At 45.6% G+C, this 17,452-nt stretch overlaps 1 protein-coding gene across 9 annotated transcripts in view; it reads left to right on the top strand.

Annotated features, from left to right (window-relative positions):
• ERI3 (ERI1 exoribonuclease family member 3) overlaps positions 1–17,452 on the top strand; it is a 131,039-nt gene that overhangs the window by 50,854 nt on the left and 62,733 nt on the right. For 4 of the 9 annotated variants that reach the window (XR_001523100.1, XM_015636135.2, XM_015636136.2 and 1 more), the window contains exon 6: positions 1,524–1,596. Coding sequence is in view for 6 of the 9 variants with exons in the window: in XM_015636135.2 (XP_015491621.1) it covers positions 1,524–1,596 (73 nt within the window). In the remaining 3 variants the exon portion in view is untranslated. Of the gene's footprint in view, positions 1–1,523; positions 1,597–16,392; positions 17,174–17,452 lie in introns of those variants that run through there. The other 5 variants (XR_004498484.1, XR_004498483.1, XM_015636138.2 and 2 more) reach the window with 4 other exon arrangements.

Below are 17,452 nucleotides of genomic sequence, written 5' to 3'. Positions count from 1 at the left end.
CCAGACTTCTCTGCTACGGCACTACCATGGGTCTCACATTATCTGCAAGTACATTATCTGTGTTGCTCCTTCATCTCGTTACTTGGGGAAATGTCTGGAGATGCTTCCCTGTTCACCAAAGGGTTTAGAGCTGGGCTGAGCATTCAGGTACTTCCTGGGATACTGATGGTGCACCTTTGGGTGTTTACCTTGTATCCACTTCTCACCAGAGCTTGTTCCTGTATTTCAGTCTTGAGTATGAAAACTAGTCTGGACTATTCACTTTTTCCTCTGTGGAGAGCAGAAGACTTTGCCCTGGACATAGTGATCTGCGTTTGGATGTTTGAGCTGATGCTGGCACTTATAGCTCTTCCTCCTACCCTACAATCTCCTCCTACAACCCCCATGTGCCTGAGGAAGCTGGGAGATTCCCCACCCTCTCTGTTTGCAAAAGCTGATTTCTGGGGTTGTGACTTTTAACATGCACAAACAGCGCTAATTTAGTCATTTATTTAGTTGACATATTTATTTGGGATGTTCCTTTGCTTCACTTAAAGATCCTGTGGCCAGTGCCCCAGGCATGCTCAGCAGTATGTGAATGAACAAGATCCATCAATTACCCTTGATCAGATCAAAGTGGCCAGGAAATACTCACATAACTCATGTCCCTGCACAGGCTTGGCTGGAGACACACATTTTGCGACTCAGCATCCCCGGCTGAGGACCACATCCTTGCTCCCCTGCAAACACATAGGGATCAGCACAGTGTAGGAGAAGCAGCTTTCCTGAGGTGCTGCTGTCCCTTCAGGCAATCTGCCTGCCTTACTGGTGCTGTTTTGTTTGAGCCCTATTCCATCAGCTTGCTGTAGGAAGGGAGAGGATCAATATGTGTGCTTGCAGCTCTGGCTGCTGTGCTCACATCCCAAGTGAGACGGCGTGCACCACCTCGTATCTTCAGAGTTGTCTGCTCTCTTCTTCCAAGCATCTGCTTGGAAAAGAGCCTCTACTTTATTGGCCCTAGAGCATTTCTATCAAAAAAATGAATGCTGTGGTGCCTCCTTCCCTCCTTCATATCTCTTCTGATGTTTTAACCATAAAGGCCAAATGGAGAAGCACCATGGCATGACAGGTGAATGGTCAGTCCTTCATACAGTCTGGCCTGTAGGCTGCTGGCAGAGCAGGATGGTTTTTCAGGGATTTGTGATGGGTTTGCTTAGCTAAGGACAGCCTGGATACTCCAGTCGTGTTTGTGTGTTAGCCATTGTGGAGAAGAGCTGCGTGCTGCACTTGTACACAACTGTTCAAAATGTTTAGTCTAAAAGGTTTCAGCAGCCTCGATGTGCCTGGATGTATGTAAGTCTTAAGCCAAGCTGTACTCTCATGAGATTTTTTTGCCAAGAGCTATGGTGTTTCTGATGTGCAGCATGATGTTACAGCAGATTTGAGAGTCTTTTCCATCTCTGAACAAAATGCACTTAAGAAAACAGAGTTTGTGTTGTCAAGACACTGATTGAATCAAACTTGCTCTGTCTTCTCTCTTACAGGTTACCAGGACAATGCCAGTACTTAGGGCTGCCGGTTGCTGATTACTTCAAACAGTGGATTAATCTGAAAAAGGTACTTCTGTGCAAACTGCCATGGTCCCTATCTCCCTGTCTCCCTCCTCCCCTTGTCCTTCACTTTTCCTCTTTAAGGAGGTATCTAATAACTACTGCTGTTTTGCATTGAAATGAGTTATTTTCTCAGAAGCTGGGCTGAGCGAGTCCTCCAGCTCCCTATTGTATCTCCTCTAATAGAGTCTTACTGTACTTGATGGGATGTGTTCTGCAGCTGGGGAGAATCCCATTGTGGCAGGCACAGAGCAATGTCTCTGCATAATATTGGGACACTGTGAGACCCCTTTTCAGTGAAGGTTGTGTTGTCGCCAGTACTGCTGACTTTGTTTTGTTTTGCAGCCATATAAGGCTCCTTGGAGCATGGTCCCCATCAGATGAAATTCCAGTTAATAAATGTGGAAATACTCCAATATAAAAATCAGCATTTCTCTTTGTGGTGTGGGGAAAGGGAGCTGTCTCTGCAACATATCCAACTCAGAGATCAATGATCACTTTGCTAACCAAAATGCCTTGGACTGAATACTGTCTGGTGCTTTGTCTTTTGCTCCATGCCTTCACTGGGTGGTTAAGGAGCAGCATGCTGTGCATCCACAAGGACTCCTGGCACAGCTTCTTCATCTGCACAGAAAAATATGATGATGCCATAAGTCACAAACCAAAGTGGGAAGAAAACAACTCTGATTACAAGCACAAGCAGAGTGAGGGAGGAGGCTGCGGTCTGTGCACAAGAGAAATTGGGGTGGCCCTCCTGACTAAACCTTTAGATGAGTAAGATTCCCTTCCCCCATCCAATTTAGTGCTTTATTTGGGTTTCTATGCCTTTTCCTGGTAATTAAGGGTCTCAGTAAGCGGAATTTTCTTATAAACAGCTCGTTGTTCTTGTGGGCTTTTCTTTTGTTCTTTTTATTTATTTATTGTTTTAAATGGAAGTGTGAGTGACAGGCTGAGCGGCCGCAGAAGGACAATTTGCATGATCTGTTCCGTCAAATAGGGTAGAACATGAACTTAACAAGGGATGCTGGCAGCACATTCCTGGATGAACTTGTCAAAGGGTCTTGTATTTCCCTGCTGTCAGAGCAAATCTTTTGGCTGATTGCTGGTCCTTGGTAAATGAAATCTGAAAGCACATTGGGGCATTCTGCAGTTCAGTGACCATTAATGATCGCCATTTGAAGTTCACTAAACTTCCGGTGAATGGATAGCAGCTATATAACCAGCAGGTTGATGGCTGCAGAATAATAATACTAAAAAAAAAAAAAAAATCTCTGTGTACTGTGATGTTTGCTAAGAAGTAGGTTGATCCAGCCATGCTCCTCCTCTGGGCCTTAGGATTAATGACTTACGGCACTCTCCCATAGTTCAAGGCTCCTGGATTTAGTGTGTTAGGAGGTGGGATTCATCATTATGTAGGTGTCCAGGAAAGTGTCTCTTCTTCAAGGTGAGCGTTCGTGTATTGCATGTCAGCAAGTACTAAGATACTAAGCTGAGGGCTTCTAAGCATCCATGAAGTCCCAAGCACAGAGCTAAAGGCAGGAGCAGGAGGGAAGTTGTTACAGTGAAATCCTCCCCTCTCCAGCTACCTGAAATGGTCACATGCTGAGCATGTAGGATGGGGGCATGTGGGCTGGGTTGTCCTCCTCTGCAGATGTGTTACTTGGAAAGTAAAGCTTCAGCCTCCTTCAGATTGTGCAGGAAAGGGGATGTGAGAGAGAACTGCTGATCTTCTTCCAACCCCTCTAGTCCCTTAAAAACAATGAAGTTTTTCTGACACTTTAATACCTGACATCCTCTGAACACAGAATGGTTCAAGGGACCCTGGTCACTTCATAGGAAGTAACCCATGTTGCTGAGAACAGGGACCTCTCCTGTCTTGTAGCTAAGAGCTGCTTCTCCTGGGACTTGCTCTTACCCTGGGGCGGTGATCTTTCTATGCCATGCACTGCTTTCAGGTGCTTGTGGGGCAGTTGCCTGTGTGTTTTCACGAGAGAGAATTTCCAGCCTAGATAACTAATTCTGTCCAAGCAGATGGACCCAGTGGAGACTCAGTCTCTATTGGATGAGCTCCCAGTGTGAGACAGATAAGAGTGGACAGGTAACTAGCCCCCCCATTCTTCCCTGCATAGCTCAGTTGGCCCTTTTTCCCCTCCCTCTGGCACATTCCTTACTTAGAAATACCTCCAAGGCTGAGTTTGCCTTTGACCTGATCCATGAAGTAAGTGGAGGTGTTGGAGGGTGGGTGGGGCTTGCTGTGTGAAACTGATGATTTCTAGGTCATGGATAATGCAGAGACATGAATGTTTCAGATCTCAAGAAAACAGGCATATATGACAGAGAGCAGTTTCCTGAAGGATGGCCCCACCTGCATCTGCTGTATCTTCTTTGAGTCTTTATGAGCAGTGATAACAAGAGGACCTTTCTGAATTACGGAGCTCCTGCTGCAACTACCAGGCAATGCTGAAGTAGTATTACACACAGACAAGTCTGTGTACCTATGTGTATTGCAGTAGTAACAAAATATGTTCCAGATTCTTCTGCCAATGCACACACAGCTTCAGGTCCTTTTTGTCTCTGTTTTTTATAATTTTTAAAAACCAGTCCTTGTCTGGACTCCCTCTGCCACAGCATGGGATGCTCCAGATCTCAGCAGATCTTCTTCTGCAGTGGTGAGAGAGTCTTTCTCAGAGTTCATTTGCCAATAAACTTCCCTTTTGACTGCTGTACTGCAGGAGCAGTTGAGGTGAGAATTTTGTGCCTGCAGGCAGCTTTCACAATTTCCAAGACCTGCCTCTCAGGCAAGCTGGAGAGAGAAATTGCCCCTAGTAGCTGTCACGCTTGCTTTGCCTCAGGCAAACTTGTTGGATTGATCTGGCCATTCAGGTGGTGGTGAGCTCCACATCTGACTGTTGCAATAGTGGCCATAGTGTCTTGGGATCAGTAAAAAACCCTTCTGTGAAGGAGACTGCAGAGGGGGAAGCTGCCTGTGCGCTTGACCATGTTTGCTGAAGTTTTACCTTGCCCTGTGCCCCCCCAGTCTGCTAATGCATCCCTTCTGTCAAGCCTGATCGGTGTTTGCTGACATTTTTAATGTCACTGAGCGATCTTGTATCTCTAGTGAACTGTCAGTGTAGAGCTGACTCGGGGCAGAGAGTTTATCATGTTCTTCACTTCGATTAGCTCAGCCTTGTGGGAGGGGAGCAGAAAGCAGAGGATGCTTTCTTTGAATTCTGCAACATTTCAGATATCCCCCTAAACCATCTCAACAGAGAGCCACCATCCCATCTGCCAGTTCTCCTTAGGTACCTATCATGTTGATCTGCAGAGGCCCCATGGGTTAGGACTGAGGTGCAGAACCTGAGCTACATCACTGGAGACGGATGCTCAAGGTAGAAATAACAGAGAGTGCTTCATGTCTGGAGAGAGGGGCACCAGCAGAGTAATGTGTACAGAAAGCAAGAGACCATGGGTCAAGATTTATGCAGAAAGGAAAGCTGCTGCAGCTAGCAAGCTACAGCCAAGCTGCTGCCCTGAGAGTATCCTCAGATAGTCTGGATAAATCCATTACTGCTTATTATAACACAAGGATCAGCTCTCATTTGTGGTCCCTCTGCTCTTTTAGGAGCCTCTGTGGTTCATTCTCCAGGTCCCACTAGACTTAGCAGCATGGTTGGTCCTGTGAGGAATCCTTACCTCTGGGGCTGGAACCAGTGCTGTGTTAGGCTGGGGACACAGTGCCTGCAATCACAGGGTGTCCAAGAATGGGAATGGGAAACCCAGCAGGCAGTAGTTGTCATCACCATTGGTCTGGGAGCATGTCACTGAAGGGAGAGTGGTTTAAAGGAGGAAGGAGGTGGAGGAAGAGGGGTGAAGATAGATTTTCTTACAATAAGCTTTTGCAAGAAAAAATGTTAGAAACACAATGAGGGTATCAAAATGGCCAGACCAAATATGTAACCCAGGTTATCTTTATGCCAGAGGCCAGTAGCCAGTGCTTGTGGGTGTGACAGGGAGAGGATGGCTTGAGTCAGCTTTCTCTGATTCCCAGCAATTGTCTCAAGAACTGAGAGCTGTCCCTGGACCACTGTATCTAGTACCTACTGTTTTTACCAGAAACTTGTACACCCTTTTCTGAATCTGCTCATGCCTTCAGTTTCTACAGCATCCTGCAGCAATGACTTTTGCTATTTAGTTATGCATCAATTATACTCTGTTTACTCATATATTGTGTGAAGATGCAGATCCCTTTGTTTCTTTTAAACTTATTGTCAGATCATTTTCTTGTACCTAGGTCTTGCATTGTGTGAAAGAACACATTTCTAGTTCTTCTTCATGGTGTTACTTTTGATTTGAGACCTCAGTCATATTCTTGCTCAATTGTCATTTCCAGCACAGCAAAACTTGTTGGAGGGCTCAAGGCACAAAGGCACTTGTGGTCTCTGTGACTCTATAACTGGCTTGTGGAAGTTATTCTTAACATGTGTACACTATCCTGATCTTCCATTAATTCTCTGGATGTTTTGCAGTTAAAAGATAAGAGGAATGTTTTATGTATCCACTAAGGGTTTGTTTTATTCCTTGTTTCTCAAATTATGTATATATTTTTATTTTTTTTAAAAAATAAGACAATCATCATACCCATCACAGAGCTGTCCCTTTCTCCACACAGCAATCCTGGTGTCTTTGACCATCTTTGATTTCTGTTCAGAGGGTGCAGCATGTCTTTAGGTACAGTAATAGTGACTGCTTTAGGAGTGACAGAAAACTGGTTTTAGTTTGACATCCTTCTGAAATTCAGGGGAGTTTTTATGAAAGGCAAGAGTAGAATGATGTGTGTGAAGGAATGCAGCTTTCCTTCTCTGGGCATGATGAAACAGGGTTGACAGAGCTTTGGGGAGCACAATGCTGGGGTGCTGTGGCTGTACACAGAGCTAGCCTTTCCCAGGGCCAGCCTTTATTGATCTGTAGATATTCCTGTTTGGAAGCAAACTGTTAATATACATTCACATATGTTTTAAGGTCACCTACTTGCATTGTGAAATCTGTCAGAGGAAGCATGTAATAGGATGTTTTTGTTAATATTTGGCTACTAGAAATAAACACATCTTAAACAAACAAAGATTTGCTAACAGCTTTCTGTCTCTCCTCTGAATTAACAATTCCTTCTGCCTTTGGGGTGGGAGGAGGGGCTCAGAGTACTTTCCAAGCACTTGGTGCTGAAGTGTCTTGAGTGCTTTGGATGAAGATCGTTGGAATGGGTGAGAAATGGTTTATGTGTTAACCTGTACATTTCAAAGTTGCTTTTGTGAGGTTTAAATACTTGAGGACTTAGAGTGATTGTTATCAATTTCCTGTTTATTGAATTACTGGCTGCAGGGAATATAAAATGCCTGGTCAGGTTAGAAATGCTAGAGGAGGAGTCCTCAGGTCAAGTGCTTCATGGCCAGAGCTCCAGGCACATGAATAAATGTTGCCTTCTAACTGCAAAGAACTGTGCCCAGGGCTTTGCTTGTTTGCAACATGGGTGACTGTTCTGAGACCCTGTGAAACCTTCCTTCAGTGGGACCTGGGCTTGCTTGGTTCCTCACCCCATTGGTGAAGCTCTTGGCTTTGGAAAGTCTCAGAGGGCACAAATGGGAGAGGTTGTGAAAGGAAGCACAAGGAGAAGTGTGACTCTGGGGCTAGGACAGTAAGGGTATCTCTTCCACAGAGATGAGGGAAGGAAAGTGTCTGTGGAATGGCATTGGTTCATAGTTGGAAGGAAATGGAAGGAATTGCTTATAACAGCAAAATGACTATGTTTAATAAATACTCTGCTCTGTATTTACAGAAAGGCAGAGGTTGCCATATTGCTGAGCAAGAGGTTTGCTGTTACAACACAATTTTCTGATAAAGTCAAGTGGTGAATTGGTTGGCATTTTGCATAGCTGGTTTACAGGACTTCTAAGAGCTGGCTGAGATGCCCTGGACTATTAATAAGTCTTTGAACATGGGGGAAGTTCTAGAGGACTGGAAGAAAGCTAATGTTGTACCAGTAATTTAGAAGGGCAAATGGGATGACCGATGAAGTAATTATAGCCCTATCATCTTGACATTAATTCTGGGCAAAGTAATGAAAAGCCAGATATCATAGTTGATTAATAAAGAATGAAAAGAGGGTAATATAATGCCAATCAATGTGGATTTATGGAAACTAGATCTTTTTCAAACTAACTTGATATTTTTTTTATGAGAATACATGTTTGGTTGATAAAGGTAACCATGTCAATGTAATATACTTCTGGAAGGCATTTGACTTGGTACCTTATGACATTTTGATTAAGAAACAAGAGTGATACAAAATCAACATGGCACACATTACATTGATTAAGAAAGAGCAAACTGACAGCTCCTAGCATTTAATTGTAAATGGATAATCATCATGGAGTGCATGTCTTCCTAGTGGGGTCCCACAGGGATCTATTTCTCAGACCTCTTGTATTTAACACTTTTGTCAATTCCCTGAAAGAAAACATAAAAATAATTTTCAAAAACATGTGCAGATACTGCATCCAGAAGGTGGCTGCTGTTGGATTTATAAACAGGCAATGGTGAGGGGGAGCAGAGGTGCTGGATCATTTCTTTCTTTGGGTCTGGTTTGACCAGTGCGGGATGTTGGATCCCATCTGCATCAGAAAGAATTCTGGAAACTTGAAGACTGGATGAGAACTGCAAGAGCAGAGGAGCACTCGCCATGCAGTAACAACCCTGGGAGCCATTTAGCTACCAGAGCCATTAGTACCAGAGAAGGGTAAGGGCTGTAGTTGCCAAGCTTCTAAAGGGAGAGCCACGATGTGACAAGAGGTTCCTTCACAGAAGCAGACAAAAGCATAAACAGTTCCAGTTCCTGGAAGCCAAAGCAAGGTAATTCAGGTGCAGATCTTTACAGTGTGGGGTAATTAACTGTTGGAACAACTTAGTGAGGGCTGTAGTGGATTACCCAGCTTAGGAGGAAGGATGTTTTTCCTAAAAAACATCAGTTGTGGTTCAGACAGGAATTTGGGGCAGTGCTGTGGCCTGTGCAGGTCAAGCCAGCCAGTTGTGGCTGTTTCTTCTACCTTGATGATCTTTGACTGTCTTGCACAGCTCTGACCGCTCTGTTCCCTTGCAGTGAGAGCACTCGCAAGGGCTCCTGGCTTGGGGAGCACAGACAGCAAGAACAACACAAGGCTGGGAATGGAGGGGGAAGCATCCCAGGGAATGCAGCACCCCTGGCATGGGCAGAAGAGCCCTCCTGCTCTGAGGCTAGAGCACAGCAGCCATCCACGACTTCTCCTTTAAATCTGTCGTGCAGCTGTCTGAACTCTGAAATTTCTTTCACTCTCTCCCTCGCCTTGTTAACATGTGTTGCCTTTGGGGTAATCAGGGAAAAAATATTATGTCCTTTTACAATTACCGGGTTTTGGAATATTAAAATGTCTCTCTGCATCGGCAGTGTTATTTTGATTGGTATTCTAACCTTTGACTAGCCCATAAAGCGAGCCGCTCTTCAAGCCAATATTGCGGGACTGAAATTTAATTCCGAAATGATTCCAGATAATAGGGAGACAGATAATATATGCATGAAGGATATTATGTTTGGACTAAATGCAGCAGGGCCAGGGCTTGGGAGTTGAATAATAGCCCAGAGTGAGTTATAATCTGTGGGACAGAAATACCTTACTGTCAGGGCCAGGAGAGGAACTCTTAAATCAAAGGGAGGCAGATGAGGAGGGAGTTGAGGATAGTCATCTCAATGGGAAAGGGCATCCAGGAGAGGCCTTAAAGGAGCAGCCCTTTCTGTCCTTTTGCAGAGCAACCTGTCCTTCCTTTCTTACTTAATAAGGAGTGCTGAGTAAAAACATACTTCCAAGGAAAACCAATAGGCAGGGATTCTGGAAGTTCTTGGCAGTCTTTTCCTTTTTGTCTTCCTGGATTCATTAGAAGAAGATACAGCATGGGTTGATGTCTCAGTTTCCCTACAAGTTGTACCAGATGGACCAAGGGGTTGTTGTTGTAGTGGGTTTGCAATACATGCTAAGGTAGAGTGCTCACATAACACAGAGTAATCACTGGGGTTGATTTTGATATCCTCTATCACATACAACAAAGAAAGCACAGGCATGGCGTGTGGGCTACATGGACAGCAGCTGCTGTTCAGGGCTTTGCCCCCACCATTCTCGGCCTGGGACTCACTGCCAGGCAAGGCTGTTTCCTTCCCTCAGAGTTGCTGCCTAAGCTGGTGACTGGAGACACACAATAGAAGTATCTTCTGTGACAACAGAGGTGCAAATTCAGTGACTTCTAAACACTGAAGGCTTTAAGAAACAACACCTCCCTCTGGGGTCTCTGTACCAGAGAAGGGAACTTGTGGTTTTTGCTACTTACTCCTCTACAAGTGGCACTTTGTTCTTTGCCAGCATCTTCGAAGTGTGATAGAGTAGTCAGCAGAATACTCTCCATTCTGGAGTATCTCAGTCCTCTAACTTAACCTGCTGGGCAAGGTGTTGGGAGCTTTCTGTAGGTAGACTTTGCAGAGCATTGCAGATAACTGTGCTGCCAGCTGTCCTGGGAGGAGGGGAACTGAGCAGGCAGAGATGGAGAATGATGTCTGCTGCTGGGTGACACAAACCCATGTCGATATAACAGGCTTTGGCTCAGTGGCACAAGCTTATAGTCTCAAAGTAATGATCCCAGCCTCACATTTCATTTCCTTGCCTTGCAGTCTCAGGAGCTGGTCTTGCTACAGCTGAGAGGGGCTCTAGATGTAGCCTGGAGGCTTCATTGGTTTTGGATGACTTGAACGATAACATACATGCTCCTCTCAGGAGGGCAGAAATAAAGAGTGTCCATTTTTGCCTAAATCAAATGATTTTGTGTTTCACTCTCCTTTGATTTTTGGTTTTAGGGTTTTTTTGTAAATTACATCATCAAAACACAGTAGCAATTTTCTGTGGACCTTGTGTCTGTACAAATTGTTCAGAGAGACAAGAAAGATGTGATCCCCTGAGGGTTAATGTAGTTATATGGAAGCCACTCAGAGCTACTCCAGGGTGAAGGGGACGCCTGAATATTTTGGTCCTATTAATAATAAGTTCTTCCTGGAACTTCCTTCCATCCTCCTTGTAACTATTCTGCATGTTTTCTCATGGCATCTCGCACACAAGTTAACTTCTTTACCATCAGGGTTCTCCTACGTTCTCTTTTGCTAATACATAGTGAAATGTGCTAGGTGCATGTTAAAGTTCACCTCTTTTCCTAGGCAGGGTGTTTTGCAGCCTGGTCTTAGCCTTTAGAACAAACAAGTTTAACACACTGCCTTTGGGGAGGACCTGGCACCGGTGGAAAAACCCAGAGAGGAGCAGAAGGGTCAGAGAACTGGAAGACACAACCTCCAGAGGAAGACTGAGGGATTTAGAGGGCAAAACCTCCAGCTGCGCCAAGGGGCATTTAAGTTGGACATTTGGAAGAATTTTTTCACAGGAAGGGTGATTAGATATTGGAATGGGCTGCCCAGGGAGCTGGTGGGGTCACCATCCCTGGAGGTGTTTGAAGAAAGACTGGGTGTGGCACTCAGTGCCATGGTCTGGTTGACAAGGTGGTGTTAGGTCATAGGTTAGACTCCATGATCTTAGAGGTCTTTTCCATCCTAATTGCTTCTGTGATCTGGGATATTCAGCCTAGAGAAGACTAAGCAGAAATAATTTTTGAGGAATGAAAATGCTCAGTTTCTGATTGGTTGTGGTGTATGGCTCTTGACCTGCTGCAAGATCAGTAAGCAGTCTCCATGGATAAGAGCAGGAATATGGGACCTCTGGCTCTTGTGAGTTCAGAAGAATGTGGTGAGGGTGGTTTGGGTAGAGCAGGTCCTGCCTTGAAGCAGTCAGTCAGTCATCACTTCTCCTGTCTTGCTTGCCTGTGTGCTGATACTGTGTCCTTTGCCCTTGCGCTGGGACATGGGTTGTCTGCATTCCTTGGGACACATCACTGAAACTCAAGAGTACGTGAGCTGGGAAAGAAGGATATTTTCCTTGGGTGCCATGTACAGTCTCCACTCCCCTTCTGATGCTGTCTGCCCAAATCCCAGATGTTTGAACTGGGAAAATCCCAAGGCAGACTTTATTATTTGGCAGTGCCTTTGGGCTTCAAGTAAGAACCAGGGCCTCCTGTAGCCACATGATGCAGAGGGCTCTCAGGTAAGGTCAGAAGGTATTGATTCAAGAGAAAATGCACAATTGTGTTCCTTGGCCCCATGTACCCTGCAGCTACTGGACAAAGCAGGGAGGAGAATTTGTTGCCTTTGATCTTTTTTTAACCAAGGCAAAAGATTTGCCTTTTAGGTGAAATTCTGAGCAGCAGTTTGCTGAGCACACTGTGATGGTCACTTTACCAAAAGCATCCTTGTCTATTCAAGTGGTTGGAGGCAGGTTGGCATTTGTGATTCTTTCCATGCACGTTGTTTTAGTTGCAGGCAAAAGGCAGAAAGGCAGCTGCTCAGACCTTGCGTGCTGCTCTTCCTGCTGAGTGCCATATTGCTTGGATGTACCTCACTGTGCCTGCATTCCCCGTGCTGGGGGATTTGAACATCTGTCCCCTGCACCAAGGAGCCTCCTGGTTTCCATCTGGCTATGTGTGTGTGCTGCTGCTAGGTTAAACATACTGCTCAGACCTTTGTTCCATGGGTCTGGTTGCTGTTTGCAGGTTGAGGAAGAAGCCGTGCTGACACTCCTGGTCCTGCCTCTTTATGGGGTATGTGCTCTAGGTGCCAAAGATGAAAGTTTTAGAAAGAGCTTGCACCCAGACTTGGTGCCCTTAGGGTGACAGGCCAGGAGCAAGCCCGGGGAACCACAAGAATGGTGAGAATTAGGCATTTGTGAGCTGGTGTCATGGGTCTGACATTTCACCTGCATACAGGACTGAGGCTGTGCCTACAGGGCACTAGTGTTGTGGGCAGAAGCTGGGGCCTCCAGTCTCACCTTCCTGTTTATGTGAAGCTGTGGAGTGTCCTGCATTTCCCCATGTCTCACTTGCTGAGGTTCACCAGAGGGGCTGGAACCTTCTTTGTGCCCTGGTATTGTGAGAGAGAAGCCGACCCCAGGCCTGACACAGCTCCATACAGTCAATACTGGAGCAAGGCTGGAGGAGAAGGGGTTAGAGGCAGGGCATGTTTTACAATAATCCTGCAATGTGTGCTGCATTTCAGGCCAGGAAGAGCTGGGAGTTGAAGGCACAAATGTGTGAAAAATGGGATTAAAACACTGGCTAGTTTGGTCCTCATTTTCCTACCAAGGCAGCATAGCTACAAAGGGAGAGTGCTTACCATCACCACCAGCAACAGCAGACAGGTTTATGGTAGCCATTGGCTTACCATAAGTGGGAAGAACAGAACTTTGGTTTTTGTTTTTGTATGAGATGTTCCTGGTGCCCTGTGCCATGTGTGATGCACTGTACTACTGAAAGGGTTGGGACTTTGCTACTGGTGTCTTGGGTGGGAAAGTGTGGGTTTGCAGCCGCTGCCCCATTGCACAGAAGCATACCAGGGCTTGGCTTTGGCTTCTCATGGGCTCAGTATAAAGTGGCCAGAGATGGTGAGCAGTGAGATGGGAGATACAGTAGTGGAATTTGTATATTAATAACTTGCAGTACTTCACACTCATTAAATTAATTAATTAAATCACTCAGAACCCCAAGGCTACTAAGCAAGTTGATTTCAGAGTTAGGATTAAAAGTCTCCTGTCACACTTCCCCCATGCTGGCGTAGCACTTCTGGCTTCATCCTGGCTTTTGCTCTTTCCACTTGCAGGTTTCCGTGCTTGAACTCTGCAGCCCAAGGATTGAATCTGTCAAAGTGGCTTTTCTAAGAACTGGCTGAAAAGTCTACAGATATGATCTGCTTTTGTTTAGAAAACAACCCATCTTTTGTCCTTGTCTGGGCACAAATTTCTCTTATTTTGTGGCCTTCTGGGAAGGGCAGCTCTCATCACTCTGAAGCATGAGCCCAGCTAGGGTCTATCCCACAGTGACTGCCTTTCCCAGTTACCTGGGCACTGTCTCCTACAGACCAGGACCATCTTCTTCTTGGGTGCTCTGACATGAGTGTTGCTGCTATCTTTATAGGGCATTAAAGCTCCTGAGCAAATGGTCATTCCCAAGCTCACTGAGTACCCATCAAATTCTCAGCAGTCCCTTCTGGGTGTCAGTAGGTGTGGTGGGGCAAGATGCTTTTATTTACTGACAAACATGCACCCTTCCTTCCTTATCTTCAATATTGTGTTGCAAAAGCTAAGCTCATAATCATGTTTGATGTTTTCCTGGACATCCTCTCCACAGCTGAAAATGTAGGTTTCATGACTGATGGATCAGCTCCATCCACCTCGCCTTTCTTTGAGTCAGGACATCGGCTTTTATTTCAACACTGCACTCAAAATACCTGAAAGCAAGTGACTTACATTAAGCCATGAAGGATGGGGTGTAGTTGAGCTGTTGTCTCTCCTCCAAGCATTGGTTGACATCCCTGATGGTTTTAGTGGTTTGGATATGAAACCTCAGTGTACTGTTCTGTCAGTACTTCTCCTGCATGCATCCTGCAGATGTGTTTTTAAACAAACTGTAGATACTTAGTGTATGGTTTTGTGTCAATTTCAGGAAAGCCTGTTTTCTGTGCTCTCCCAGTGTGGTAACCTCTGTCAGCCTGGCCCTGATTGATGCTGTTAATATTTGAGAGATTATTTGGGATCTCTGCCTTGGCTGCACTCCTCACTCAAGGAAGAACTGTCCTGTGTGGATGCTGGAGCTGCCAGCAGAGTGTGCTTCTTACCTGACAGTGTTTTGGAGGAGGCAGGTCTACCAGGATTATGGGTAGCATGAAACTTTTGAAGAGCTTATTTCTAACCTCCAACAGGTCCAAACTGGGCCTTTATTTCTGTGGGTGAGGGTCTTTCAGCCTCCCTGGGACATGTCATTCTGTTCTTGCCTTTTGGCACCAACTGTATTTGGACACTGCAGTGGAGGGGTGTCCTCACACCTCTGCTCAGCCCTTCCAGGTACTGTAGCTGGCCTTGGCAGAGCTGCCAAACCAGAAACAGCTCTGAGTCTCTCCTGTGTTTTGGGTCTCCCTTTGCCATTGTACCACATATGTTTTGCCCGTATGGAGCTGGTTCTGCTGCACTGTTCCTTCCCCTGTGCTGATCAGGAGATGACTGATCCTCTGTTGGTAACTCTGTTGGCCACACACAGTTTTCAGCCACCTCCCAGCTGCTGCACATGGGCTGTCTGCTCTAAGCAGTGGAGGTGCATGGTCATTTCTCTTGCTGCAGGAGAGTTCTACTGACACATTCCTTGCTCAGCCCTCTCTACAGGGCTCAACTAAATCCAGTTGTAAGAATGGAGCTGACATGCTGAGGATAGGGGCTCCAACAGATCCAGGAGACAGTAAAGCCATGTGTCTGAATACCAGACTGTGTTTGCTCTGCCTAATTATCAAAAGTATGAGTTTGTTCTACTAGGTGCACATTATGCCTTTATTGTGGTGTAATTATGCCAGCTGCCTATGTTTAGTGTCATAAAAAGGAATAAAATGCCCATTACCCGCCTAAAGAATTCTTCTTGTGGGTTTTTTTTATTTTTATTGCTCTGGAGTACACAGTGGGGATAACTTTGATCGGCAATTCTCCATGCAAAATAGCTAGTGAAATACTGTGCCTTTCAGAGAGCTCCTCCAGCCAGCAGCCTGCAAAGGCAGCTGGCCCACGAGCCTCACCTGGCGATGCCTCTGTTGCTTTCTGCCAGCCTGATCTGGTGGTCAAAATGGTGAAGGCACCACAAAGCCTTCCTCTGCAGGAGCTCGACTGCTTTCCAGCAGCATTTTCCTGCTGCCATCCAGGTCCCAAAGCTCCCTCCTGCCAACACAGCATGTGAGAGGTGCAGGATGCTTTCCAAGCCTGAGAAAAGATGCAGCCTCTCTACCTGCTGACTTACTCGGGAAGATACAATGGTGCCTGGGTCTGGCTGAGGCATTTTTTTGGGCGGAATGTTGTGTTAAGGAGTCCCATGCCATGGGGAAGCACTTAAAGCTGTCGAGGGGGCAGCCCAGAGAGATGTGTGGGTGGGAGCCATATGCTCCTTTGCCCTGCCTTGTCTGGAAACACAAGCCAAGTGTCATGAACCTGCCAATGGCCTGGTGGTGCTGTTGCAAGAGCAGGGATATCAAGCCTTATCCCCCAGCCAGCCCACAGCTCCTGCAGTTGGGTTTTGGCTGCTTTGAGGTTTCCTGTGGTGTCTAAATATCTGAGGCCATGTTTCTGTGGTGCTGAGAGATGCCTCAAAGGAGCCACATCCTCCAAGAGCTGAGGTTCTGTGCAAACATCAATTACTGAAACACATACCCTGCCAGGGAACAGCAGCGGGGGGCTTGCTTTGTGTGTGTAAATCCTAGGGGCATTTTGGTGATATTAAGTAATTTCTGACGGGAAAAAAATTAAAGCCCCATATCCAAATCCCATATCTTCAGAGGTTTTTAAAAGCTGCCTCTCTGCCTTTCCTTCTTCTAGTGTTTCAGTCTCTTAATTGGAAACTGACTTTATTAGCCTCGTTAGGAATGGTTAGTGCTGGCTATAGATAGCTCTTAAATATATGGTTTCGGTGGATGTTAAATCTCTTGTGTTAGTTGGTTTATTTTTCAACTCGATGTTATGTTCAGCAGGTCCCTGATCCCCCCAGCCCAGCTGTGCCACAGATACCTTGCACAATGTCCCTTTTAATTCCCTCCACTTATTTTTTACATCAGGTGTTCCTTGAAGTGGCCTTCACAGTTCTCCACCCTTTCAGCCGACGACTACGTCAGGGGAAGATGGACTTGTGCCTCCCCGCAGCTTCATTGCATATGCACACGCTGTCTGCCCCGGCGGCACGATTGCCTTGGTGAAGAATCCAAGGGGCTGCTGATAGCAATCATTGATTAAGAGGGTAATTGTCCTGAAAATTCAGATTGATCAAAAGGCAGAAATGATAACTTGTGTAACTGTGTTTAAAACCACGTCCTGTCAATAGGGGAGACTGAGACGTGGCGAGCAGAAAGCAGGGAGAATTGGATGTGCAAGCAGGTGAGTGTGCCTGTGGTTCAGGGAGGAGGGGGAGCCATTCTTCCTTGGGGTCCATAGCAGGATGTTTCTTGTCACTGACGCTGGGCTATTGGAGATTCAATCACTTTTATCTTCCCCTCTCTCTCAATCCAAATGCCTTTTCATATTAGAAAATTAGAATCAGCTCTGCTCATGCAAGATTTATTAGCTCTGCTGAGCAATACCACAGAAGAGTAAATGATGTCGCATTTCAGGGGCTTTTTACACATTATGACCAAACTTGCAACTTCTAAAGTATTTTTCCATTGAGCCACTGCAGTATGTTAAAGGGATGGGGAGACAAACTTCTCTCTGGAAATAGTTCTGCACCAGTTCAGATGTCTTTTCTTTATTATCAGAATGATTGGATTTGGATTCTAATACAGATCTTTTCTTTGGGCTCAGTTTCTGTGCTTATTGCTGTGGAAATCAAACTCTGAGAACTGAGCCTGTTTATCGCATTTTTTTCTTGGGTCCCTTTGTAGAAACTCTTTTTGGTGCTAAAATGGGTGTCTTTGGAGCTCTGCTGCTAGCTGGCACTCATTTACATCTGAAGAAGGCAAATCTTGTTTCCTGCTCACTTCTTTTCCATTGTGTTTTGCACTGGGTGGCTTCTTTTTAAAATGCCTTCTGACCTTGTGCCATACACAGCTCATGTTTTGAGTAGTGATGGTCCTTTGGTCTTCGGGTAGTAGACGTTAAAGGTCTTTAAAGACATGAATTAAT

This window comes from Parus major, chromosome 8 (genome assembly GCF_001522545.3).
Source record: "Parus major isolate Abel chromosome 8, Parus_major1.1, whole genome shotgun sequence".
Lineage (NCBI taxonomy): Eukaryota > Metazoa > Chordata > Aves > Passeriformes > Paridae > Parus > Parus major.
This window is presented reverse-complemented; position numbering and strand designations above follow the sequence as displayed.